This window comes from Halichoerus grypus, chromosome 3, assembly GCF_964656455.1.
Source record: "Halichoerus grypus chromosome 3, mHalGry1.hap1.1, whole genome shotgun sequence".
Classification (NCBI taxonomy): domain Eukaryota; kingdom Metazoa; phylum Chordata; class Mammalia; order Carnivora; family Phocidae; genus Halichoerus; species Halichoerus grypus.
In genome coordinates this window covers 71,758,753-71,781,365 of record NC_135714.1, presented here as the reverse complement: position 1 = coordinate 71,781,365, position 22,613 = coordinate 71,758,753, and the positions used below count along the sequence as shown (strand labels likewise).

General features: G+C 35.9%; 1 protein-coding gene across 4 annotated transcripts in view; it reads left to right on the top strand.

Moving 5' to 3' along the window:
- The window catches only part of FAM13A (family with sequence similarity 13 member A), a 363,045-nt gene that overhangs the window by 149,090 nt on the left and 191,342 nt on the right, over positions 1-22,613 (top strand). For all 4 annotated transcript variants that reach the window (XM_078068955.1, XM_078068954.1, XM_078068953.1 and 1 more), the window contains one exon: positions 13,920-14,073. In XM_078068955.1, the coding sequence (XP_077925081.1) occupies positions 13,920-14,073 (154 nt within the window). The remainder of the gene's footprint in view (positions 1-13,919; positions 14,074-22,613) is intronic.

Genomic DNA, 22,613 nt, shown 5'->3' with positions numbered 1-22,613 from the left:
TCTCTTGCAAATAAATAAAATCTTAAAAATTAAAAAATTAAAAAATTAAAAAAAAATGGTTAAGATGGCAAATTCTACATTACCTGCTTTTTTTCTTAACCACAGTTAAAAAAAGAAAAGGCAGAGAGCTGAAATTTGTGTTAGGTTTGCTACTTGAAGAAACTTTTCTGTAGTATTCACTGGGCTAAGGTTTAGAATAAAATTCATGTATCTATACAGGGTACGGGGGAAAAGAAACAAAAGTAACATCGTCTTTTATTTTTTATTTTATTTTATTTTTTACTGTTTTTGTAACTGCTGTTATGCATCTTTACTGAGACCTGAAAATGGATTGATGCTATAGCAATGAACAATCCAGGTTTTCCTTTATTTTCAGGAACATTGCAAGATGAACTCTTGGTGAAGACCATGGGTTTCTTGGTATTGATTTCATCAAAAGCCTTGCCAAAGTTTTTTTAGCTCATTTGGAAACATTTCTGTTGTTCCTTCTCAAAGGTTACTTAGATCAAAGATGGGTGATTTTGCCTGTAACTTGCTAATTTGGGGAATATTTCTTCCCATTGGAGATGAAATGTGTCATATATACTATTTATTCTGATATAAACAGTAAGAACGTTGAGTATATTCTTCATGCTATATTTTATATTATACAGTATGAACATATGGTCTGTTTATGTACAAAGAGAAAATTCACATTTTTTTGGTGCCACTAAGAATTTTTTCCCAACTTCATTGAGATATAATTAGCACATAACATTATAAATTTAAGGTGTACAGTGTATTGATTTGATATTGCAAAAAGATTACCACCATAGCATTAGCTAACACCTCCATCATGTCACATAATTATCATTTCTTTTTTGTGTTGAGAACACTTCAGATCTATTCTCTTAGCAACTTTCAAACATATAATGTAGTATTTTTATTTATAATCACCGTGCTGTACTTCAGATCCCTAGAACTTACTCATCTTATAATGGAAAGTGGCAAGTAACTTTTTAGTTCAATTGAAAAGGAACTAGAAAGATAAGTTCTGCTTCTAAGAATATGCATTTTTTTTTTTTTTTAGTTTTTGTAAGTATTAGGCTCTGCTGGAGATTTAAGATGAATTAGACTCCCTGCCCTTAAGACACAGTGTAATGGAGAGAAATATCTTCACAGCAAATTATGACACAAAACAGAATCTAGGGCGCCTGGGTGGCTCAGTCGTTAAGTGTCTGCCTTCGGCTCAGGTCGGGATCCCGGGGTCCTGGGATCGAGCCCCACATTGGGCTCCCTGCTCCGCGGGAAGGCTGCTTCTCCCTCTCCCACTCCCCCTGCTTGTGTTCCCTCTCTCACTGTCTCTCTCTCTTTCTCTGTCAAATAAATAAAATCTTGGGGTGCCTGGGTGGCTCAGTCATTAAGCATCTGCCTTCAGCTCCGGTCGTGATCCCAGGGTCCTGGGACGGAGCCCCGCATCAGGCTCCCTGCTCAGTGGGAGGCTTGCTTCTCCCTCTCCCACTCCCCCTGCTTGTGTTCCCTCTCTCGCTGTGTCTGTCTCTGTCAAATAAATAAATAAAATCTTAATAAATAAATAAATAAATACAATCTTTAAAAAAAATCTAATAAATGCTATGCTAGAAAAATAAATGAATTCTGTGAGAATAAAGAAGCAGCAGTTAATTCTGATGGGATGGGGGGCATAACATTGTTGAACCTTGGAAGATAATTAGACTTAACTAAGTGAAGAAGGAGAAGAAAGTCTTTACAGGGAAAAAAGAACATCCTGAGTAAAAGCTGTGAGATTGAAAATGTATTGTTATATCATCAGATGCTAAAGCCAGGATAAAATGATGAGAAGAACACTAGAAATTACTTGAGGCATTCAGACTGCTAACAGTCTGATCTTAATCGCTTTTGGTCGGGATAAAATTCATAAGCAAGCCCGGGACTAAGACTGATACTTAGTGAACAATGACTTTGAAAAGTTTCTTATAGGTAAGGCCCTGAACTTAAGTCTTTAAATGGAAAGTGAGATTTTTTTCACCTCATGCTTTAAAATGAGAGGTTGTCCTAAAGTTGAGTTTCTACAAAATCCTTACATTTTGTTAAAGTTGGTAGAAGTTGGGCATATACAATCACCTTCTCTGCTCTTCAGTCACTAGTCATCAGTAGTCCCCACTCTCCAGAGTGTATCATTGTACTTCTTGAGAAAAGTAGAGTTACAGAAATGGCGGAGATCCAAGGTGTCATTCAGGTGCTGATGCTGCAAATGAGCGGCCGGGTGACAAGTGTAGTAAGCAGCAGAAGCACCACAGGGGCAGTCACTCTGGCCCTGACACCATTGCTCTTCCTAGTCAGCAGCATCGCAGAGCAACCAGCAAAGGGCTTACACCTCTGTACATGAACCCCGCTCCACTCCATGTGCCCTTTCTTGTCATGGTTTAGCTTTTCGCTCTAACGCAGGTTATCTGGAACTCCAGAGACATGCTGGCTGCTTCTGGGTGTTAGAGTTGAACAAGATTTTAATAGAGTTATTAACCCATCCCTGTTAATCGGCTGCTTCAACATCAGCCACATCCTGGTATAAAAAATGGGAGTCATGGAAAATTTGAGGCAGATTTTAAGTCAGGGCACTCCTCTTCACCCAGAGTCTGTTGGACCCTTTCTAATTGTAACCCTTTCAGATAAATGTTTATCTTTGAGACATTGATACTCTTTTAATTCTGGTAGTTGTTTAGAAAAACCACATTCACCCCTTTACCTTTACCTCAGTATTCTCCTTAGGTCTATACTATTTTTTTTTTTTTAAGATTTTATTTATTTATTTGACAGAGAGAGAGACACGGCGAGAGCAGGAACCCAAGCAGGGGGGTGGGAGAGGGAGAAGCAGGCTTCCCGCCGAGCAGGGAGCCCAGTGCGGGGCTCGATCCCAGGACCCTGGGATCATGACCTGAGCCGAAGGCAGACGCTTAACAACTGAGCCACCCAGGCGCCCCAGGTCTATACTATTGACAGTTTTTCTAGAAGACACTTAAAGAGATACTTAGTTATAATAAATAGCATGGCAAGTCTTTGGAGAACTACCAAAAATGACAATAACAATACCCCAGTCTTCATGTTCTTAAGTATATCAACTTCTATCTAATTTTTATTTTTGTGGTGTAATATCAACTATCCTTAAGAATAATCCGTTATTTTTTTTTCACTATTGTGGCTGAAACCATGTATCTGTATATCTAAAATAAATTGAAACATATCTAGTTATCCAGTAGAAAGTTTTCAAAAACCATGGCGCCTGGGTGGCTCAGTCGTTGGGCGTCTGCCTTCGGCTTGGGTCATGATCCCAGTCCTGGGATCGAACCCCATGTCGGGCTCCCTGCTCAGCGGGAAGCCTGCTTCTCCTCCCACTCCCCTTGCTTGTGTTCCCTCTCTCACTGTGTCTCTCTCTGTCAAATAAATAAATAAAATCTTTAAAAAAAAAAATTATGTATCCACCCAAATGATGGGTAACTTGATGTCAAACATCTGGATATTTGAAAGTATCTAAGCAATTCATGTAAGATTCCTACAAAAAAAGACTAGAGAATTTTAGCCAATTGCAAGTTCAGTGTAAACCAACAGTGTTACTGTGAAAACTAATATCTTACTCTGCATAATAAAAAACATTGGTATGATTATAGTTTGCAAGGTACTTTTTTTAAAGTTGGATTTCTTGAGGCACAATTTACATAGTGTAGAATGCATCCATTTGAGTGTAGTGTTATGTGTTTTGACAGAATTCATCACCACCACCACAGTTAAGATATGGACCATTTCCATCATTCCAAACAGTTGCCCGTGTCCATTTTAGTCAACCCCTACTCTCACCCCAGTCCCTGGTAACCACTATTTTATGACACCATATTTTTGCAAAGTATTTCCACATAACTTTTTAAAAATTTAATTCTCAGAAGATCCCTACAACATTAATATTACCAGCATGTCTATTTTATAAAGGAAGAAATGATGGTTCAGTTAAGCAACTTTAAGTGGTGGAGCCAGGTACTGAACCCTTATTTTCTAACTCAGAATCTGAAATGCTTCCCTTGACGCTTCCACCTGGACCTTTACTCCAAGAGTCCCACTTTTCTCTGCATTGTTCACTCACCTCCAAGTGGATCCCATATTCAAAGCCAGTATTAAACTTTTATAGTAACTTACTGGAGGAGGGACTAGAGGAGGGTTTCTCAATCTTTTTTTTTTTTTTTCATTATCATTTCCCTAAGGAGCCTTCTTAGATTTTTTCTTTCCCTAATCACATCTCCCCCATCCCCCAATTAAATTTTAACATCATGAATGTGCTGTATATCTCTGTGTGTACTGTATGTATCTGTACTTTATATATCTAAAAGAGTAAGTTTTTTCACCTACTCTAGGAACCATTTTGTCCCCATTGGGGGCAATATCACTCTCGTGGAGAATGCTTAGACTGAGCAATAGTCTTCAACCATTGTCCCATCTGGTGTGCATAGCACATGACCCTTGAGTATGAGACACATTCACAACACTGAAAATTTTATGGTAAATACCACATCAGACTTTTGGCATAATGTTCATGAAAGTGTCTTCAGAACATGTAGGTAAGTAAAATCAGCTCTTAGGGGTAAACTTTGAATTTATTTAACAGAAGAAGTTAAAATATGGCTTATTTTTAAAATAATTCTTTTGAAGTTTGCTTTTAATCTAGATCTAGACTTCATATAATAAAGAGAATAAGGTAGTTCTAGGGGCACCTGGGTGGCTTGGTTGGTTAAGCATCTGCCTTCAGCTCAGGTCATGATCCCAGGGTCCTGGGATTGAGCCTGCTTCTCCCTCTCCCCCCGGCTCATGCTTGCTCTGTCTCTCTAGTGCTCTCTCTCTCTCAAATAAATAAAATCTCTTAAAAAAAAAAAGTAAGGTAGTTCTATTGAATAAACAATCCTATTTTTGTTAAATGCCGTGATCCCTATCATGCATAGCTTTAACATGTTGTTAATGTGAATATGATTATTGCAAATCTATCTTGCCTCATCACTATCTGACTTTCATTAAGCAGTCATAACTCAGGAGTCATGATAACCAGATGTCAGTGTTCTCAGTTGTCTTATGTGCAATGTAGAGGTAGATGAATTTCCTTTTTTTGTGAATGTTTTTTATTGTGGTAAAATACATGTAACATAAAATTTACCGTCATCATTTTTAAGTGAACAATTCAGTGATATTAAATACATTAACACTGTTGTGCAACCATCACCAACATCCATCCCCAAAACTTTTTTTCATCTTGTAAAACTGAAACTCTATACTCATTAAATAGTAACTCCTCACCCCAGCCCTAACCAACTGACATTATACTTTGTCTTTATGATTTTGACTACTCCAAGTACCTCATGTAGGTGGAAGTATACAGTATTTGTTTTTTTATGGCTGGCTTATTTTATATAAAATAATGCCCTCAATATTTATTCATGTAGCATATTGCATAATTTTCTTCCATTTTTAAGGCTGAATAATTTTCCATTGTATGTATATACCACATTTTGCTTATCTATTTATCCATTGATAGATAGTTGGATTGCTTCCACATTTTAACTGTTGTGAATAATTCTTTTATGAACATGGGTATACAAATATCTCTTCCAGACCTTGCTTTCAGTTTTTGGGGGCATATGTCCAGAAGTGGAATTTGTGGGTAATAGGTAATTCTATTTTTAATCTGTTGAGGAACTGCCGTACTTTTTTCCCATAGTGGCTATAGTGTTTTATATTCCCACCAACAGGGCACAAGAGTTACAGTTTCTCTACATCCTCACCAACACTTGTTGTTTTCTGGGTTTGTTTGTTTTTTTTATTATGTTAATAACCATACATCATTAGTTTTTGATGTAGTGTTCCATGCTAGTAGCCATTCTAATGGGTGTGAGATGATATCTCATTGTCATTTTTATTTGCATTTCCCTAATGATCTGCCTTGCTGAGCATCTTTTCATATGCTTATTGGCTATTTGTATATCTTCTTTGGAGAAATGTCTATTTGTGTCTTTTGCCAATTTTTAAATCAGATTTGTTAAAATTTAGGAGTTCTCTATATAATTTGGATATTAGTTCCTTATTAAATATATGATTTACAGATATTTTCTCCCATTCTGTGGGTTACCTATTTATTCTGTAGATAGTGTCATGATGCATAAAATTTTTAAATTCTCATGAAGTCTAATTTGTCTGTTTGTCTTTTGTTGCCTGTGCCTTACATATCATAGCCAAGAAATCACTGCCAAATTCATTTGTCATGAAGTTTTCGCTCTATGTGTTTTTACAAGAGTTTTATCGTTTTAGATTCTTGGTCCGTTTTGAATTTTTGTATATGATGTTAGGTAACAGGCTAACTTCATTCTTTTGCATGTGAATATCCAGTTTTTGCAGTACTATTTGTTGAAAGATAGTCCATTTTGAATTCAGTGGTGTTAACACCCTTGTCAAAACTCATTTGACCATATAAGGAAAGGTTCGCTTCTGGGCTCTCTGTTGTATTCCATTAGTCTGTCTTTATGCCAACACCTCACTGTTTTGATTACTGTAGCTTTGTAGTAAATGTTGAAATCAGTAAATGTTAAGTCTTCTATTTTTGTTCTTCTTTATTGAGTTTGTTTTGGCTGTTAAGGATCACTTGAGATTCCATACGAATTTTAGGATGGACTTTTCTATTTCTGCAAAAAAATACTGTTGGAATTTTGATAGGGATTGCAGAGACTCTGTAGGTTGCTTTGGCTAATATTCGCCTTTTAATGATATTAAGTCTTCTAATCCATGAACGTTAGATATATTTCCATTTATTTGTTTTTTAATTTCCTTCACCAGCATTTTGTAGTTTTCATTGTATAAGTATTTCACTTCCTTGATTAAATATATTCCTAAGTATTTTATTCCTTTTGATGCTATTGCAAATGGAGTAGTTTTATGATTTCCTTTTCAGATAGTTCATTGTTTATAGAAATGCAATTGATTTTTTTCTGTTGACTTTGTATCCTGCTACCTTTCTTAATTTGTTTTTTAGTTCTAACAGGTTTTTGTGTAACCTTTGGGGATCTTAAGATCATATCTGCAAACACAGATAATTTTACTTCTTGCTTTCCAGTTTGAATGCCTTTAATTTCTAATTGCTCTAGCTAGAACTTCCAGACTATGTTGAATAAAAATGGTGAAAGCAGGCATCCTTGCCTTGTTCCTGCTCTTAAATGAAAAGCTTTCATTTTTTTCACCATTGAATATGATGTTTGCTATGGGTTTTTCATATATGGCTTTTATTGTATTAAGATATTTTTCCTTTTTTCCCAGCTTATTGAGTGTTTTTTATGATGAAAGGGTGTTGAATTTTGTAGATGTTTTTTCTGCATCAATCAAGATGATCATCTGGGATTTTTCCTTTTTTCTGTGGATGTGGCATATTACATTGATGGATTTTGTATGTTGAACCATCTGTGCATTCCAGGAATAAATCCTGCGTGGTCATGCTATATAACCCTTTTAACATGCTGCTGAATTCTGTATGATATTACCTTGTTGAGAATTTTTGCATCATTGTTCATAAGGAGTTTTGGTCTATAGTTTTCTTGTAGTAGTCTTTGTCTCGCTTTGACATAAGGTCATGTTGGTCTCACAGAATGAGTTAAGAAGTGTTTGCTCCTTCTCAGTTTTTTGGAAATGTCTGAGAAATATTGGTATCAGTTTAAGTGTTTGGTAAAATTTACCAGTGAAGCCATCAGGTCCAGGGCATTTCTTGTTGGGAAATTTTTGATTACTGATTCAGTCTTCTTACAGCTATAGGTCTATTCAGATTTTCTATATCTTCATGATTCTGTCGTGGTAGGTTTAGTGTTTCTAGGTATTAGTCCATTTTGTTTGGGTTATCCAGTTCGTTGGTGTACAAATATCATAGTATACTCCTATAATTCTTTTTATTTCTATAGAATCAGAAGTAATGTCCCCACTTTAATTTCAGATTTTAACAATTTGAGCACCCCTTTCTCTTTTTTCAATTCATCTAGTTAAAAGTTTGCCAATTTTGTTGATCTTCTCAAAGAACCAACTTTTGGTTTCATTGATTTTTCTCTATTGTTTCTCTATTTCATTTATCTCTACTCTAATCTTTATTATTTCTCTCCTTCTGCTAGCTTTGTGTTTATTTTCTTTCCTAGTTCTTTAAGTTGTAAAGTTAGGTTTTTATTTGAGATCTTTCTTGCTTTTTAGTGTTTACAGCTATAAATTTCCTCCTTAGGCTCTGTTTTGCTGCATCCCATAAACTTTGGTTTTGTTGTGTTTTCATTTTCATTCATCTCTAAATATTTTCTAATTTTCCTTGAAATTTACTTTTTATTCCACTGATTGTGTAAACATAATTCCACAATTTTGTGGATTTTCCAATTTTCTTGATGTTATTATTCCTAACTTCATCCCATTGTGGTCCAAGAAGTTACTTTGTAAAATGAATATCTTTCATAAATATATTGAGATTAATTTGTGGCCTAACATATGGTATATCCTGGAAAATGTCCCATACACACTTGAGGAAAGTGGTTATTCTGGTTGTTGTTGTTGGGTAAAATATTCTCTGTGTGTCTGATCTAGTTGGTTTGTTGTTTTTTTTACGTCCTTCGTTTCTTATCTTCTGTCTGCTTGTTCTATACGTTGTTGGGAGTGGGGTGTTGAACTCATGAACCATTGTAGACTGTTTATTTTTCCCTTAAATTCTGTCCACTTTTTTCTTCATATATTTTGATGGACTGTCATTAGCTGTGTAAATGTTTATAATTGTTATATCTCTTGCTGTATTGAAAGTTTTATTATATATATAATACATATATATAAATATATATAGTGACACAAATTATATATATATATATATATAAAATGACTTTGTCTCTTTTAACCTTTTTTTTTTTTAAGTTTATTATGTATAATATTACTATAGCCACCTCTCTTCTCTTTCACTTACTATATGCATGGATTATCTTTTCCCATCCTTTTACTTTTAACCTGTTTGTGGCTTTGGATCTCAAGTGAGTCTGTTGTAGACAGAATATAGTTAGACCATGTGTTTTTATTCATTCTGCCAGTCTCTATCTTTTGGAGAGTTTAATCCATTTACATTTAAATTAATTACTGATAAGGAGGGACTTGTGTCATTGTCCTATAGATTTTCTATGATCTTACGGCTCTTTTGTCTTTCATTTCCTGCATTACTGTTTTCTTTTGTGTTTAGTTAAAATTTTTTTGCAGTGTAATGCTTAAATTCCTTTCTCATTCTCTTTTGTGTACATTCTATAGGTATTTTCTTTGTGGTTACCATGGGATTACATCTAACATCCTAAACTTATAACACTAATAATTTGAATAAGTACCAGCTATACTTCAATAACATGCAAAAACTCTGCTCCAGGGTGCCTGACTAGCTCAGTCAGTAGAGCATGCAACTCTTGATCTCAGGGTAGTGAGTTTGAGCCACATGTTGGGCATAGAGATTACTTAAAAAACAAAACAAAACAAAAATTCTGCTCTTTTATAGCTCCATCCCCACCTCTTTCAGTTATTGATGTCACAAAATTATATCTTTATTTATTTTGTACCCCAAAACAAAGTAATGTTTTTTTTTACATTTTTCACATATTTCTGTCTTTTTTTATTTAGATATAATTGACATCATATTAGTTTTAGGTGTGCAACATAATCATTCAATATATGTGTATATTATAAAATGACCATAATAAGTCTAAGTTACCATCCATCACTACATATACTTACAAATGTTTTTTCTTGTGATGAGAACTTTTAAGATGTTCTATTAGCAATTTTCAAATATACAGTACATTATTATTATTAACTATAGTCATTAAGCTGTACATCACATCCCCAGGACATTTATTTTATAACTGGAAGTTTGTACCTTTAGACCACCTTCACCCACTTTGCTCATCTCTCACTGACCCTCACCTCTGGCAACCATCAGTTTGTTCTCTGTATCTATGAGTTCAGCTTTTTTTGTTTTGGTTTTTTTGTTTGTTTGTTTTAGATTCCACATATACATGAGATTTTATGGTATTTGTCTTTCTCTGACTTATTTCATTTGGCATAGTGCCTTCAAGGTCATCCATGTTGTTACAAAAGACAGGATTTCCTCCCTTTTTATGGCTAAGTAATACTCCTGTGTGTGTGTATCCCACATCTTCTTTATCCATTTATCCTTGTTGGACATTTAGGTCTTTAATCCATTTTGAGTTTTTGTGTATGCTGTAAGAAAGTGGTCCAAGTTCATTCTTTTTCATGTTGCTGTTCATTTTTCCCAACACCATTTTTTGAAGAGACTTTTTCCCATTGGATATTTTTTACTGCTTTGTTGAAGATTAATTGACCATATAATTGTGGATTCATTTCTGGGTTTTCTATTCTGGTCTGTTGATCTGTGTGTCTACTTTTTGTGCCAGTACCATACTACAACTTTGTAATATAACTTGAAGTCTGGAATTGCTTTGCTTTTCTTTTTCAAGGTTGCTTTGGCTATTTGGGGTCATTTGTGGTTCCATACAAATTTTAGGATTGTTTGTTCTAGTTCTGTGAAAAATGCTGTTGATATTTTGATAGGTATTGCTTTAAATGTGTAGATTGCTTTGGGTATTGTAGACATTTTAACAATATTCTGCCAGTCCATGAGCATGGAATATCTTTCCTTTTCTTTGTGTCATCTTCAATCTCTTTCATCAGTGTTTATAATTTTCAGAGTACAGGTCATTCATCTCTTTGGTTAGGTTTATTCCTAAGTATCTTATTATTTGAGGTGCAACTGTAAATGGTATTGTTTTCTTAGTTTCTCTTTCTGCTGCTTCATTATTGGTGTATAGAAATGCAACAGATCTCTGTGCATTGATGTATCCTGTGACTTACTAAATTCATATATCAGTTCTAGCAGTTTTTTGGTGGAGTCTTTTGGGTTTTCTTTATACAGTATCATGTCATCTGCAAATACAGAAAGTTTTACTTCTTCCTTACCAATTTACATGCCTTTAATTTCTCTTTGTTGTCTAATTGCTGTGGCTAGGACTTCCAGTACTGTGTTGAATAAAAGTGGTGAAAGTGGACTTCCTTGTCTTGTTCCTGACCTTAGGGGAAAGACTCTCAATTTTTTCCCATTGAGGATGATGTTTGCTCTGGGCTTTTCATAAGTCTCTCTCTTTTTTTTAATGTAATCTTCACCCCCAACTTGGGGCTTTAACCCATGACCCTAAGATCAAGAGTCGCACACTTCACTGACTGAGCCAGCCAGGCACCCCACTCAAAAGTGCTGTGGGTTTTTCATATATGGCCTTTATTATGTTGCATTATGTTCCCTCTAAACCTACTTTGTTAAGGGTTTTTATCATGAATGGATGTTTTACCTTGTCAAATGCTTTTTTGCATCTATTGAAATGATCATATGGTTCTTATCCTTTCTCATTTTTGGAATAGTTTGAGAAGATAGATATTAACTCTTCTTAAATGTTTGGTAGAATTTGCCTGTGAAGCTGTTTGCCCTGGACTTTTCTTTGTTGGGAGTTTTTTGATTACTGAATCAATTCGTTTCCAGTAATCAGTCAGTTTAAATTTTTATTTCTTCCTGCTTCACTTTTGGTAGGTTGTAGGTTTCTAGGAATTTATCCATTTACCCATTTTTTCTAGGTTGCCCAATTTGTTGGCAATATTTCACAATATTCTCTAGCAATCATTTGTATTTCTGAGGTGTCAGTTGTTATTCTCCTCTTTCATTGGTGATTTTGTGAGTCCTCTCTCTCTTTCCTGTCTCTCTCTTTTTTGAATGGGTCTGACTAGAGTTTTATCAATTTTGTTGATCTTTTCAAAGAACCAGCTCCTTGTTTCATTGATCTGTTCTATTGGTTTGGTTTTGTTTTTTAGTTTTTATATAATTTATTTCTGTTCTAATCTTTATTATTTACTTCCTTCTCCTGGTTTTAGGTTTTGTTTGTTCTTTTTCTTGCACCTTTAGGTGTAAGGTTAGGTTGTTTATTTGAGATTTTTCTTACTTGTTGAGTAGGCCTGTATTGCTATAAACTTCCCTCTTAGAACCATTTTTGTTGCATGCTAAAGGTTTTGAACAATTGTGTTTTTATTTTCACTTGTTTTTATGTACTTTTTTATTTCTTTTATTTCCTGGTTGACTCAATGGCAGTTCTGTTATCCAGTCTGGCAAATGTTGGGACTCTCTTGACTGGGTTTCAAGCCCTGGAAATATTTCTCCATGGTTTTCAACTTCACCCCCTTGTTTTTTTGATTCTGCTCTCTGAGTCATCCATCGCTTTTAATGAAAGGCAGCCCATATTTTCAGCTTACATAATATTTACATTATAGGAGTTTTATGGTTTCAGGTCTTACATTCAAAGCTTTAATCCATTTTAAGTTGATTTTGTGTATGGTGTGAGGTCATGGTCCGGCTTCATTCTTTAACATATAGCTGTTCAGTTTTCCCAACATCATTTATTGAAGAGACTGTCCTTTCCCCATTTTATATTCCTGGCTCCTTTACGATTAATTGACCATAAAAATGTGGGTTTATTTCTGGACTCAACGCACAGGGAAGGCCATGTGAAGATGGAGCAGAGAGAATTTTAAGATGCTGGCCTTGATTGAAAATTGAAGTGATACAGTCACAGCCAAGGAATTGCTACCAGCTAGTGTGGTCCTGCCAGTGATACTGATTGCACTCTGCTGGCCTCCAGAACCATGAAAGACTACATTTCTGTTGTTTTAAGCAACAGTATGTGATAATTTGCTACAGCAGCCACAGGAAACTAATATAGATCGGTATTAACCTCAGTGTTGCTTTTTTAATGCATTTTCACTGGTTATTCAGTGAGGTTAAGTATCTTTGCATCATAAGATTATTGATGTCCAACTGTTTTCTTCTAAGAGTTTTTCAACTCCTGTCCTTTGTCTTTTTTTTTTTAATGTACTTCTTTATTGATTAGTAGGAATTCTTTGCATAGTCTAACCGCTAATGTCCATGTTACTGAAGAGATACTCATGTCTAATCTGTAGCTTGTGTTTCTACCTTATTTATGGTATCTTGTGCATTCAGAAGATCTTTTTCACATTTTTTTTTTGCTATGGAAAATTTTAAACATATCCAAAAGAAGAGAGAATAGTATATAGTATAATAAATCTTCCATGTATCTATCACTCAGCTTCAACATTAATTAGTATTTTTTTTCTGGAAGTGTTCATATTTTTCTTTGAGTTTTGTACTTTTTGTGTATTATCTAAGAAGTCCTTCAATAAGATTGTGTTGCTATTATTTCTGTGGCTGTTTCTGTCATGATAAAACATTCTTTTTGATTAAAAACAGTTGTTTTTAATCACTTTTGCTCTTACATAAATGTTACTTTATGTGTAGCAATTTTTTTTTTTTTTAAGATTTTATTTATTTATTTGACAGGGACACAGCAAGAGAGGGAACACAAGCAGGGGGAGTGGGAGAGGAAGAAACAGGCTTCCCGCCGAGCAGGGAGCCTGATGCGGGGCTCGATCCCGGGGCCCCTGGATCATGACCTGTGCCGAAGGCAGATGCTTAATGACTGAGCCACCCAGGCTCCCCTATGTGTAGCAATTTCTAATATATACAAAGCATTATGGCACCCATGTTAACCTATACCTTCTTCCTGAACAACATGTACTTTTCTTATTCAGCACAAGCTATTGATGCAATATTGTCCGAGCAATATCATACATGTCACCATAGAACTTGAAAATTGCATGTGTCCTTATAAGAATGCTGATCAATCATATAGGAGATGTCAAAATATATGCCTGAGTCAGCTCTGCTGGCGTATTTTGTTTTTACAAAGTAATTCCTCTCATTTTTTCCCCCTTATTTCTAGTGTGCCACCTGGGCTTGAAGGCATGAAAGAACAAGACATCTGCAACAAGATAATGGCTAAATTACTAGAAAATTATAATACTCTATTTGAAGTAGAGTATACAGAAAATGATAACCAGAGATGTGAAAACCTGGCTAGGCTTATCATAGTAAAAGTAAGTAACTTTGGCATATAATCTTCAGTATTACTTATATTTTGAATGCAAGATATTTTATTTAAATCATTCTTTGTCATAAAAATGTCATGGATATAATTTAGATTTATTCCTGTGCTTTTTGAATTCTGTTTATGAAACATGTTTTCTATATCAAGTATTTAATTGATCTATATTCTTCTAAAATTGGAGGATAATTGTGAATTGATGTTTCCTTGCTGCTGTAAAATCATCTCAAAATCACTTATGTGAGCCCACAGCTCTGGTTGATTTTTATAGAAGCCTGGTGTTACAGCAAGGATATGTGCTTATGGCTGTGTTCAGGAGTGCTAGCTTACTGAGTAGATTGCAAATTCCTAAAGATAATATTACTGTGTCTTTTTGTCTCTCTTGTTCCTGGCACACTTTCAAGTTCAACCTCAGGTTTTAAGTCCTACGTATGTAGTCCCTGGCAACTATCATCAGTAAAACAGAGTATTTTTATAAGCTGTAAAGGAATCCTTGACAATACTATCTACCTTTTTATATATTGGCTGATAATTTATAACCTATCCTTTACATGTTAGGGAAATACATGTAGATCTCCAGAGAGAGTCTGAGGATAAACCAAATCAAATCCTCCAGGGAAGTCATCTTATTTCTTTCTCATTTATATTGAGGCAAACCATGATGGAATGGATATGGGAGGTTCCCTTAGGAGGTTTCCTGAAACTTACCACATTTACAGACTGCATTATACCTGTTGATTCATATGGCAATGAATGATAAAACCCAAGCACTTGTTTTGGTCATTGAAGGGGTATTTTCATTTCTTCTTCCATTTGAGACCATGACTTTGAAAAAGAAATAAAAGGTAAAGAGTATCAAGTAGCACCCTTCTAAAAAAGCAAAAGAAGACAAAAAAACTAGGTTTTCTTAACCAGGGCTTATGCTGTTAATACAACAGACTCCCTATAAGGAATATAGTACATCTGAATTTATCTGGAATCTTGCCAAACTGATAAAAAGAACTCTAAACTAAAATTTGAGGGAAGGGAAGAATAATGCACAGATAAAATGATAAAATGAGATAAAAGTATAACCTAAATTGGAGGCAACACAATAGCTGAGAAAATGTGTCAGTGATTCACAAGAGAAAATATGGGAAATAAATATACCAGTTTTGCTACCAAAAAATTAAATAATTTTTTTATTTTTATTTTTATTTTTTTTTAAGATTTTATTTATTTATTTGAGAGAGAGAGAATGAGAGAGAGAGCATGAGGGGGGGAGGGTCAGAGGGAGAAGCAGGCTCCCCGCCGAGCAGGGAGCCTGATGTGGGACTCGATCCCGGGACTCCAGGATCATGACCTGAGCCGAAGGCAGTCGCTTAACCAACTGAGCCACCCAGACGCCCCTAAATAATTTTTTTTAATAGAAAAAAATCTATCTTAAATTTGTTCCTCTGGTTCCTATAGTACTTTGCAAAGGTTTCTTTTTAAAATATTAAAAAGTAATTGACTTTGTTTCAGCTGTATCTCTGATCAACACTTTTTTACACTAGTACTTTTTAACTAGAGTTGATAAGATAATAAGTCAAAAAAATAATAATGAAAATAGAAAAATATGATCTAGGCAAGACAAACTTGCTGAGGTGCAGGTATTAACTGGATTGCGCCAAGAGGAGGTTATATGCTGTGCAAGTAAAATAACACCTGTTGAATTATGTGGAAGGAGTCCCTGCTTGGAAATCATTGAGCTACTAGGTTTAAGTCTGGTGGAGAACTTAGCATGAAGAGTACAAGATAAGACACACAAACTGATAGTATATGGGCGTCAAATACAAATATCTTAGGTAGATGAAGAATATGACTGCTACTCTCCTAATGCAAGTTTCAGATCTGGTGTAGAGGCAGATAAAGGTCATGGTTGGAAACTACATTTCTATACTATGGAAGCATCATTCTGCTAAAGCAAAACAGTTGGTCCATTCTTTACTGACCTTGCTCATATGGTAGATTATGCTACAAGGGAGTATGATGTTCTGGACCTAGTTACAGCGAGTAAGGATGAAATGGAGGTTACGAAAATTGTTTTAATGGAATATGCCAGAGCCATTTTAGGGTCTATAAAAATAAAGAACATGCTAGCCACAATTAGGTATGGAAACTTGGATGTTGTTTAGAAAGTAGATTTTTTTAATTCCTAAAATCATAGAAATATTAGATACAAACCAAAAGGAAGCTGGGTTAAAAAGGAAATGGGAGGCTCACAATGAAATCCTTAACATACTATAAGTACTAAATGTATCCACTGACACACCTCTATGCACCCCAGGGGGGAACAGAGTCATAAAGAATTGAATGAAGCTCCTCACATATCCTTGTGGACTGTATGGAGATTTGGGGCTCAGACAATGTAAGTTTGGTTGCATTTGGACCAGGATGAAGGACTTTGAATGTAGATTGGTGTTAACTTCGGGGCAGGTCTCTACATTTGTTTGTGTAATTTTCAGTATTTTAATCATTGACTTAAATGAGTATATACTTAGCACATTTGCAAGTGAAATAAAGTTAGAAGAATGGATCAGATATTGGATGGCTGGATACGTAGACGAATAGGATGGGGTGTGTGTGTGTACAGCAATTTCTCTCTTATTTCTTGCTTCATACAAACAACATTTTATTTGGGCTTGCAGCAAAGTGCTGAGGTCAGAGGGGTCCCTCCCACAGCTGCAAGGGATGGATGAGTCACAGTGGTCTAGACTACCATCCTTTTTAGGTAGTAACTGACTTAAAGGAAGATTGAGACAGTTCTGACAGAGGAGATGTAAGGCAAAGTGTGCTGGGAGCAGAGGGCCTCTGGGAAAGATTGTCATCCCTGATTAAAAAGAATGGTTTAAGAGATCAGAGCTGTGGCTTGCCTCTGGGTATAGTTGACTCTGATGCTTGTGATTGACTAGGAAAATGCCCAAGGGAACTCTCTGGGGGTAATGAAAATGTTCTTCATCTCAATAGGGATGTAGGTTATTTGGGTGTATGCATTTGTCGAAACTCATGCAACTGTACACTTAAGATTTATCCATTTAACTTAATGTAGTTAATTTTTAAATTCTTAATTACAAAGTGACAAAGGTAGCAGGCCTTTGAAAAAGATGCCCATCTCTTCCATCCTGCTTTCAGATGTTATCATCTGAAGGTATGATGCTTGGAGCTGCTGCCACCATCCTTGCCCTTGATGAATGTATCACTGACACACTGAAGTTAGCAGCTAACAGAGGAGAAAGGCTAGGTCCTCATCATTGCTGATGTGCTGAACCAACCCGGAACTCACAAACCTCTGGACTTGGAGTTACGTGAGGGAAATTAAGGTCCTCAGAGTATGAGCTACTTTTAGTGGAGTATTCTGTTTCTTGCACCAAAAGCATTATATCTGATACAATCTGTATAATTGGAAGGTGCTGTACTTAGGTTTATAAAATGATTTGTACAAAGATAGCCCAGAAGGGACCAAAATTAATAATAGTTAAATTGAAAATCATCCACAGATTTCTGCTTTTTTTATCCACAGATTTTAGTTAATTTCTAGCACATTACAAGATGTCAGCCTGATGTAATTGCCCCAAAATACCAAAAATTCATTACTGAGTACACCAATAGTATGCTGATGTAGGTCTCACTGCTCTTGGTGTAGGTCAGGCAGTATTTGCACTATTATCTCTGATTCTGAGTACTACATTCTGACTCCCCTGACAATCACCACTGTTACTCATTTATTCTCACTAAATATATATTTGCCTGGGTGACTGTCTTTTACTTTAGTTACCATACATACTGCTGATGACTTTGAAATCATAACTTGAGCCCCAGCTTGTCAGAAGAGCAATAGAACTGTCTTTCTCACTATCTATAAAATGCCACACTGGTGCCTCCAATTTCTCATACCAAAAACATCATCCCCAAAACTTAGTGTTCTGTCCTCTCTAACCCTAATTTGCCAGTCCCCAGCCTGCTGGACTAGAATCCTTAGTTTATCCTTGATTCCTCCCCGCTTTACCATTCCCACAGGGACTCAGGTTCCATCTTCTATCTCTTGGAATGGGTGTCTTTTATCTACCCATTACGTCTGCTTTAGATTAGGACCTTATCACAGGCACACAGTTTCAAACAGTTCTCCCACTTCTAGACACACTCCTGTCCCATCTCCTTTCTACCAGTGTGATAGAGTTCTGTGCCTAAAAAACAAGCCTGATCATAACCTGTTCCTGCCTTAAGTAAATAGACCTTTTGCTGTCATTGTTCTCTCTCCTACGCTTTTGCTGACAGTATGTAATTAGGATGCCTTTACTTGAAATTCAGGCCTTCACATGTCCCCAAACCAAACTTTCTGTATTAAATATTTGAATGAATATTGAATGGTTCTTTTCATCTTCCTATTTCTCTGGCCTCTCTTCAGTCTCCTTTGAGGATTCTTCATTCTCAGTCAGGATTAAACGTTGTTATTTCCTAGGTTTATTCTTAGGTCTTCAGTGCAGAGCTCTGCCTGGCAAACCATACATAAATATCTAACTGCCTAGTGGTCACTTGCTCCTGTATGTCCCATGGATTATCTCATCATCTTTTCTTGTCCTTGAAGATCTAATGCTCCACTTGTCTTAATGAATGGCCCATCCATCTACACAGTTGCTCCAGGTTGGTGTCCAACAATCACTAAAACCTGTTAATTCTGCTGTCTAAGTATCTCTTCAATCTCTCCCCACCCCCCACTACTACTTCCTCAAAGCCTCTCATCCAGGTAAGAGAATTCTGTCCTTATTAGCTCATTATCACAATCACCTGGTGACCCAGACCTAGAGTCAGAAACTCATCGTAGGGCCCCCAAACCTGCATTTTAAAAGGCTTCCTTGGTAATATTAATAATCAGCCAGATTTGTGGACTGAGTAATCCTTGGGAGATTGTTACAAAAGCCTTCTTACTTGCTTCCCTGACTCTAGGCTGTCCCTTGACTCCATCTTCCCTCTTCTGCCTGAGTTACTCTTTTTTTTTTTAAAGATTTTATTTATTTATACTTGAGAGACAGAGAAAGAGAGAGAGGCAGAGGCAGAGGGAGAAGCAGGCTCCCCACTGAGCAGGGAGCCCGACGCAGGACTCGATCCCAGGACCCTGGGATCATGACCTGAGCCAAAGGCAGACGCTTAACCATCTGAGCCAGCCAGGCGCCCCTGAGTTACTCTTTATTATGCAGTTATGAACATGTCACTTCTTTTTTTTTTTTTTTTTTTTTTAAAGATTTTATTTATTTATTCATGAGAGACAGAGAGAGAGAGAGGCAGAGGGAGAAGCAGGCTCCCAAGGAGCAGAGAGCCCGATGCGGGACTCGATCCCAGGACCCTGGGATCATGACCTGAGCCGAAGGCAGACGCTTAACCATCTGAGCCACCCAGGCGCCCATGAACATGTCACTTCTCATATCAGAATTCTTCAGTGGGTTTTCTTCATCTATCCCTACATTATAAAATCTAAATCTTAGCAAGACAAACAAGAGTTTTCATAATTTGAACCCACTCTACTTATTCACACTTCCTTCCCACCACTCCTTCCCATACATTTGATATACTAAGCAATCTTTGATGTGATCATAGAAGCAATGTCATTTCAGGCCTCATGTTTGTCAAGCTGTGGCGCAATGCCTGGCATTGAAAATTCCTTGAATTCAGTAGATGGACTCTATTCATTTTACTGAAAATAATGTGCCTGATCACAATTTGTACATGATATGAAATCAATGTCAGTATTTTCAAAATAATTGAATAAAATTGAAAACATGATAGTTTACTGAGTACTTCATGGCTGCCTTATTTTAAGAAAAGATACTAGATGCCTTTAAAGATTTTAACAGTTCTGGAAAGAGCACTGAAAATAGAATATGAAGGCCTGTATTTGTTTTTTTTTTTGTTTTTTTTTGTTTGTTTGTTTGTTTTATTATTATGTTATGTTAATCACCATACATTACATCATTAGTTTTTGATGTAGTGTTCCATGATTCATTGTTTGTGTATAACACCCAGTGCTCCATTCAATACGTGCCCTCTTTAATACCCATTATCAGGCTAACCCATCTCCCCACCCCCCTCCCTTCTAGAACCCTCAGTTTGTTTCTCAGAGTTCATCGTCTCTCATGGTTCGTCTCCACCTCTGATTTCCCCCCCAAGACGGCCTATATTTGTAACCTGGCTACTCAGCAATATGACTGGGTAATTTATAATATCTGTTTCCCTTTCCTGTTATGTAAAATGGCAAATATTCTATAGATTTATTGTGGGATTCAAACCATTAATGCTTGTGAAAGTATTTTCAAAGCCAGTTAAATAGTATAGAAATATAAAGTATTAAATTGGGGGGGGTGAGAATATAGGATGAAGAGTAATTGATGAAGACCTTGGCTTACTTTGAAATGACCGGTCAAGGATACTTCAGTAGATATATTTATCAATAAGCTTAGGGCACAGAGTTTAAAACTCTAATCTAGAATAAGACAGAATGGGTTAGAACTTCCAGTTTGTGTGCCTCTGGGCAAATTATTCAGTCTCTCCTTCAACCTTAGTTTCCTCATCTGTAAAATGGGAAAACTATCACTAACTAATTTGGCTGTTTTTTGTTATGATTAAATGAAACAAAAATAGCAGGTTTTCAATAAATTTTAGCTTGAAAAGAAATCATTAGGTTCACATCACCTTTATGGTATTATCTTACTTCTCTTTACCTAAAAGGGAATCAGGCTTGATGATGGAAGGAAAACAGAGTCAAAAGCAGAAAAATAAAGTTGACAATCAGATGTGTTACTCATGACAGGAGAGTTACTGCTTCTAGACATTTCTTACTATTAATTCACTATTATAGTTTTTTTTTTTTTATTATGACTATATTAAGTATCCTCTTTGGAAAGGCAAGAATTGAATATGATTGTACCTTCAATGGATGGAAAATTGCGATTTTAGTATTTAAGCATCTATTTAGATATGTTTTCTGAAAATAAGTTATTTTTTTTAAAGTGGAAGTTTTATGGAGGAGTGAAGTATTTAAGTGGCTCTGTGAAAAATGGGATTTCAACACGTTGCTGGAGAGAGGAAGTGAACAGGAAAACAGAAAATCTTCCAGGAGAAGAATATGCTTTACGTCCTGTGTTCTTTGTGTAGTGGTGACCAGACATTTCTGGCCAGACCATAGGAAGTAGCACAAGAGCTGCATAGCAGAGTGAACCAGTATGCAGCTTAACTATGGAGTTAACAATTATAAGAATAGAAGAACGATGAGACGTTTTAAGAACAAGATGGATTTAATTTAAGCTGTACTTTAGATTTTTACTTTTTTTTTTTTTTTTTTTTTTTTTTTTTTTGGTGCAAGCAGGAAGTTGGTGTGGCTCTTCAGTGAAGCTTTTCTGTAATAAGCTCTCAGGGGAGTAGCCTAATGTCTGTTTCTACTCAGTTGACTCTGATCAGTGCTGCAAAATTGATCATGGCTTGTACAATGCATTCATCAGTCCCATTTCCAGACAGGCCTCTACCGGGGGCCAAGGCAAAAATAAGGAAAAAGATTTATCTATAGGACTCCTCCTTCAAGTCCACTTTTTCTCTCATTCTCTGGGAGTGAACTAAGGTCGCTTTAAGACTTTTCCAGATTCTGCAATGATTTGGGCATATCCACTAGATCTCATTACTTTAACCAAAGGAATTTTGGATAGACCTCTTTGGACTGTGACATTTGGAGAAATCTGTAGTCTGCTGGAGGTCTGAGAATGTACATGTTTGCTCTTGGCATTTTAATCCACATTTTGCTGAATTTGGCAAGTAGTCTTCATAGTTGGTTCTTTATAGTTATGGCCATTTCTTGCTTAAGGTGCAGCTTTCTTTTCTCTTTTTCATTATTTTGGTTTTTGTAGGTTTCAAGGAAGGAGCATAATAGAAGCACCTTTATTTTGACAAATTGGAAGGTCAAATCTGTATTTCTAAATAACTAGGTTAGGAGAAACTTATCTTTCAAGTAGACCTCTAATAACTATAGTTTAATTTCTCTAGCTTCAGAATAATTCTAGAGTCTCTCTTCATAAGAGGATCTAAATCCAAGACTTAGTGAAGTTTTTCCCTCATATTTATCCAAGAATTACCTTTATCATCCAGATTTTTACATACGCAAAATTTGGTGGCTTAAATATGGTTTAAATAATGCACCATGTAATCTAAGCTGAATTTATTAAATCTAAATCATTATTGAGTGCCTGCTATGTGCAAAGCATTGTTCTAGGCACAAGGAATACATCAGTAAGGAATAGACAAAAGTCTCTGCCTTTATGACGCTTATATTCTAATGAAGTTACAATAAACAATAGTCAATAAATAATTAAGAAACTAGTATGTCAGGTGGTAATAGGTTCTGTGGAAAAAAAGGGAAAGAGAGAATACTGGTAAGGTAGGGGAATGGCATTCACTCATTTAAATAGGATGCTCAAATGCTTCATTGGCATGGGGACATTTGAGCAGAGACTTGAAGGAAGTGGCAGCAAG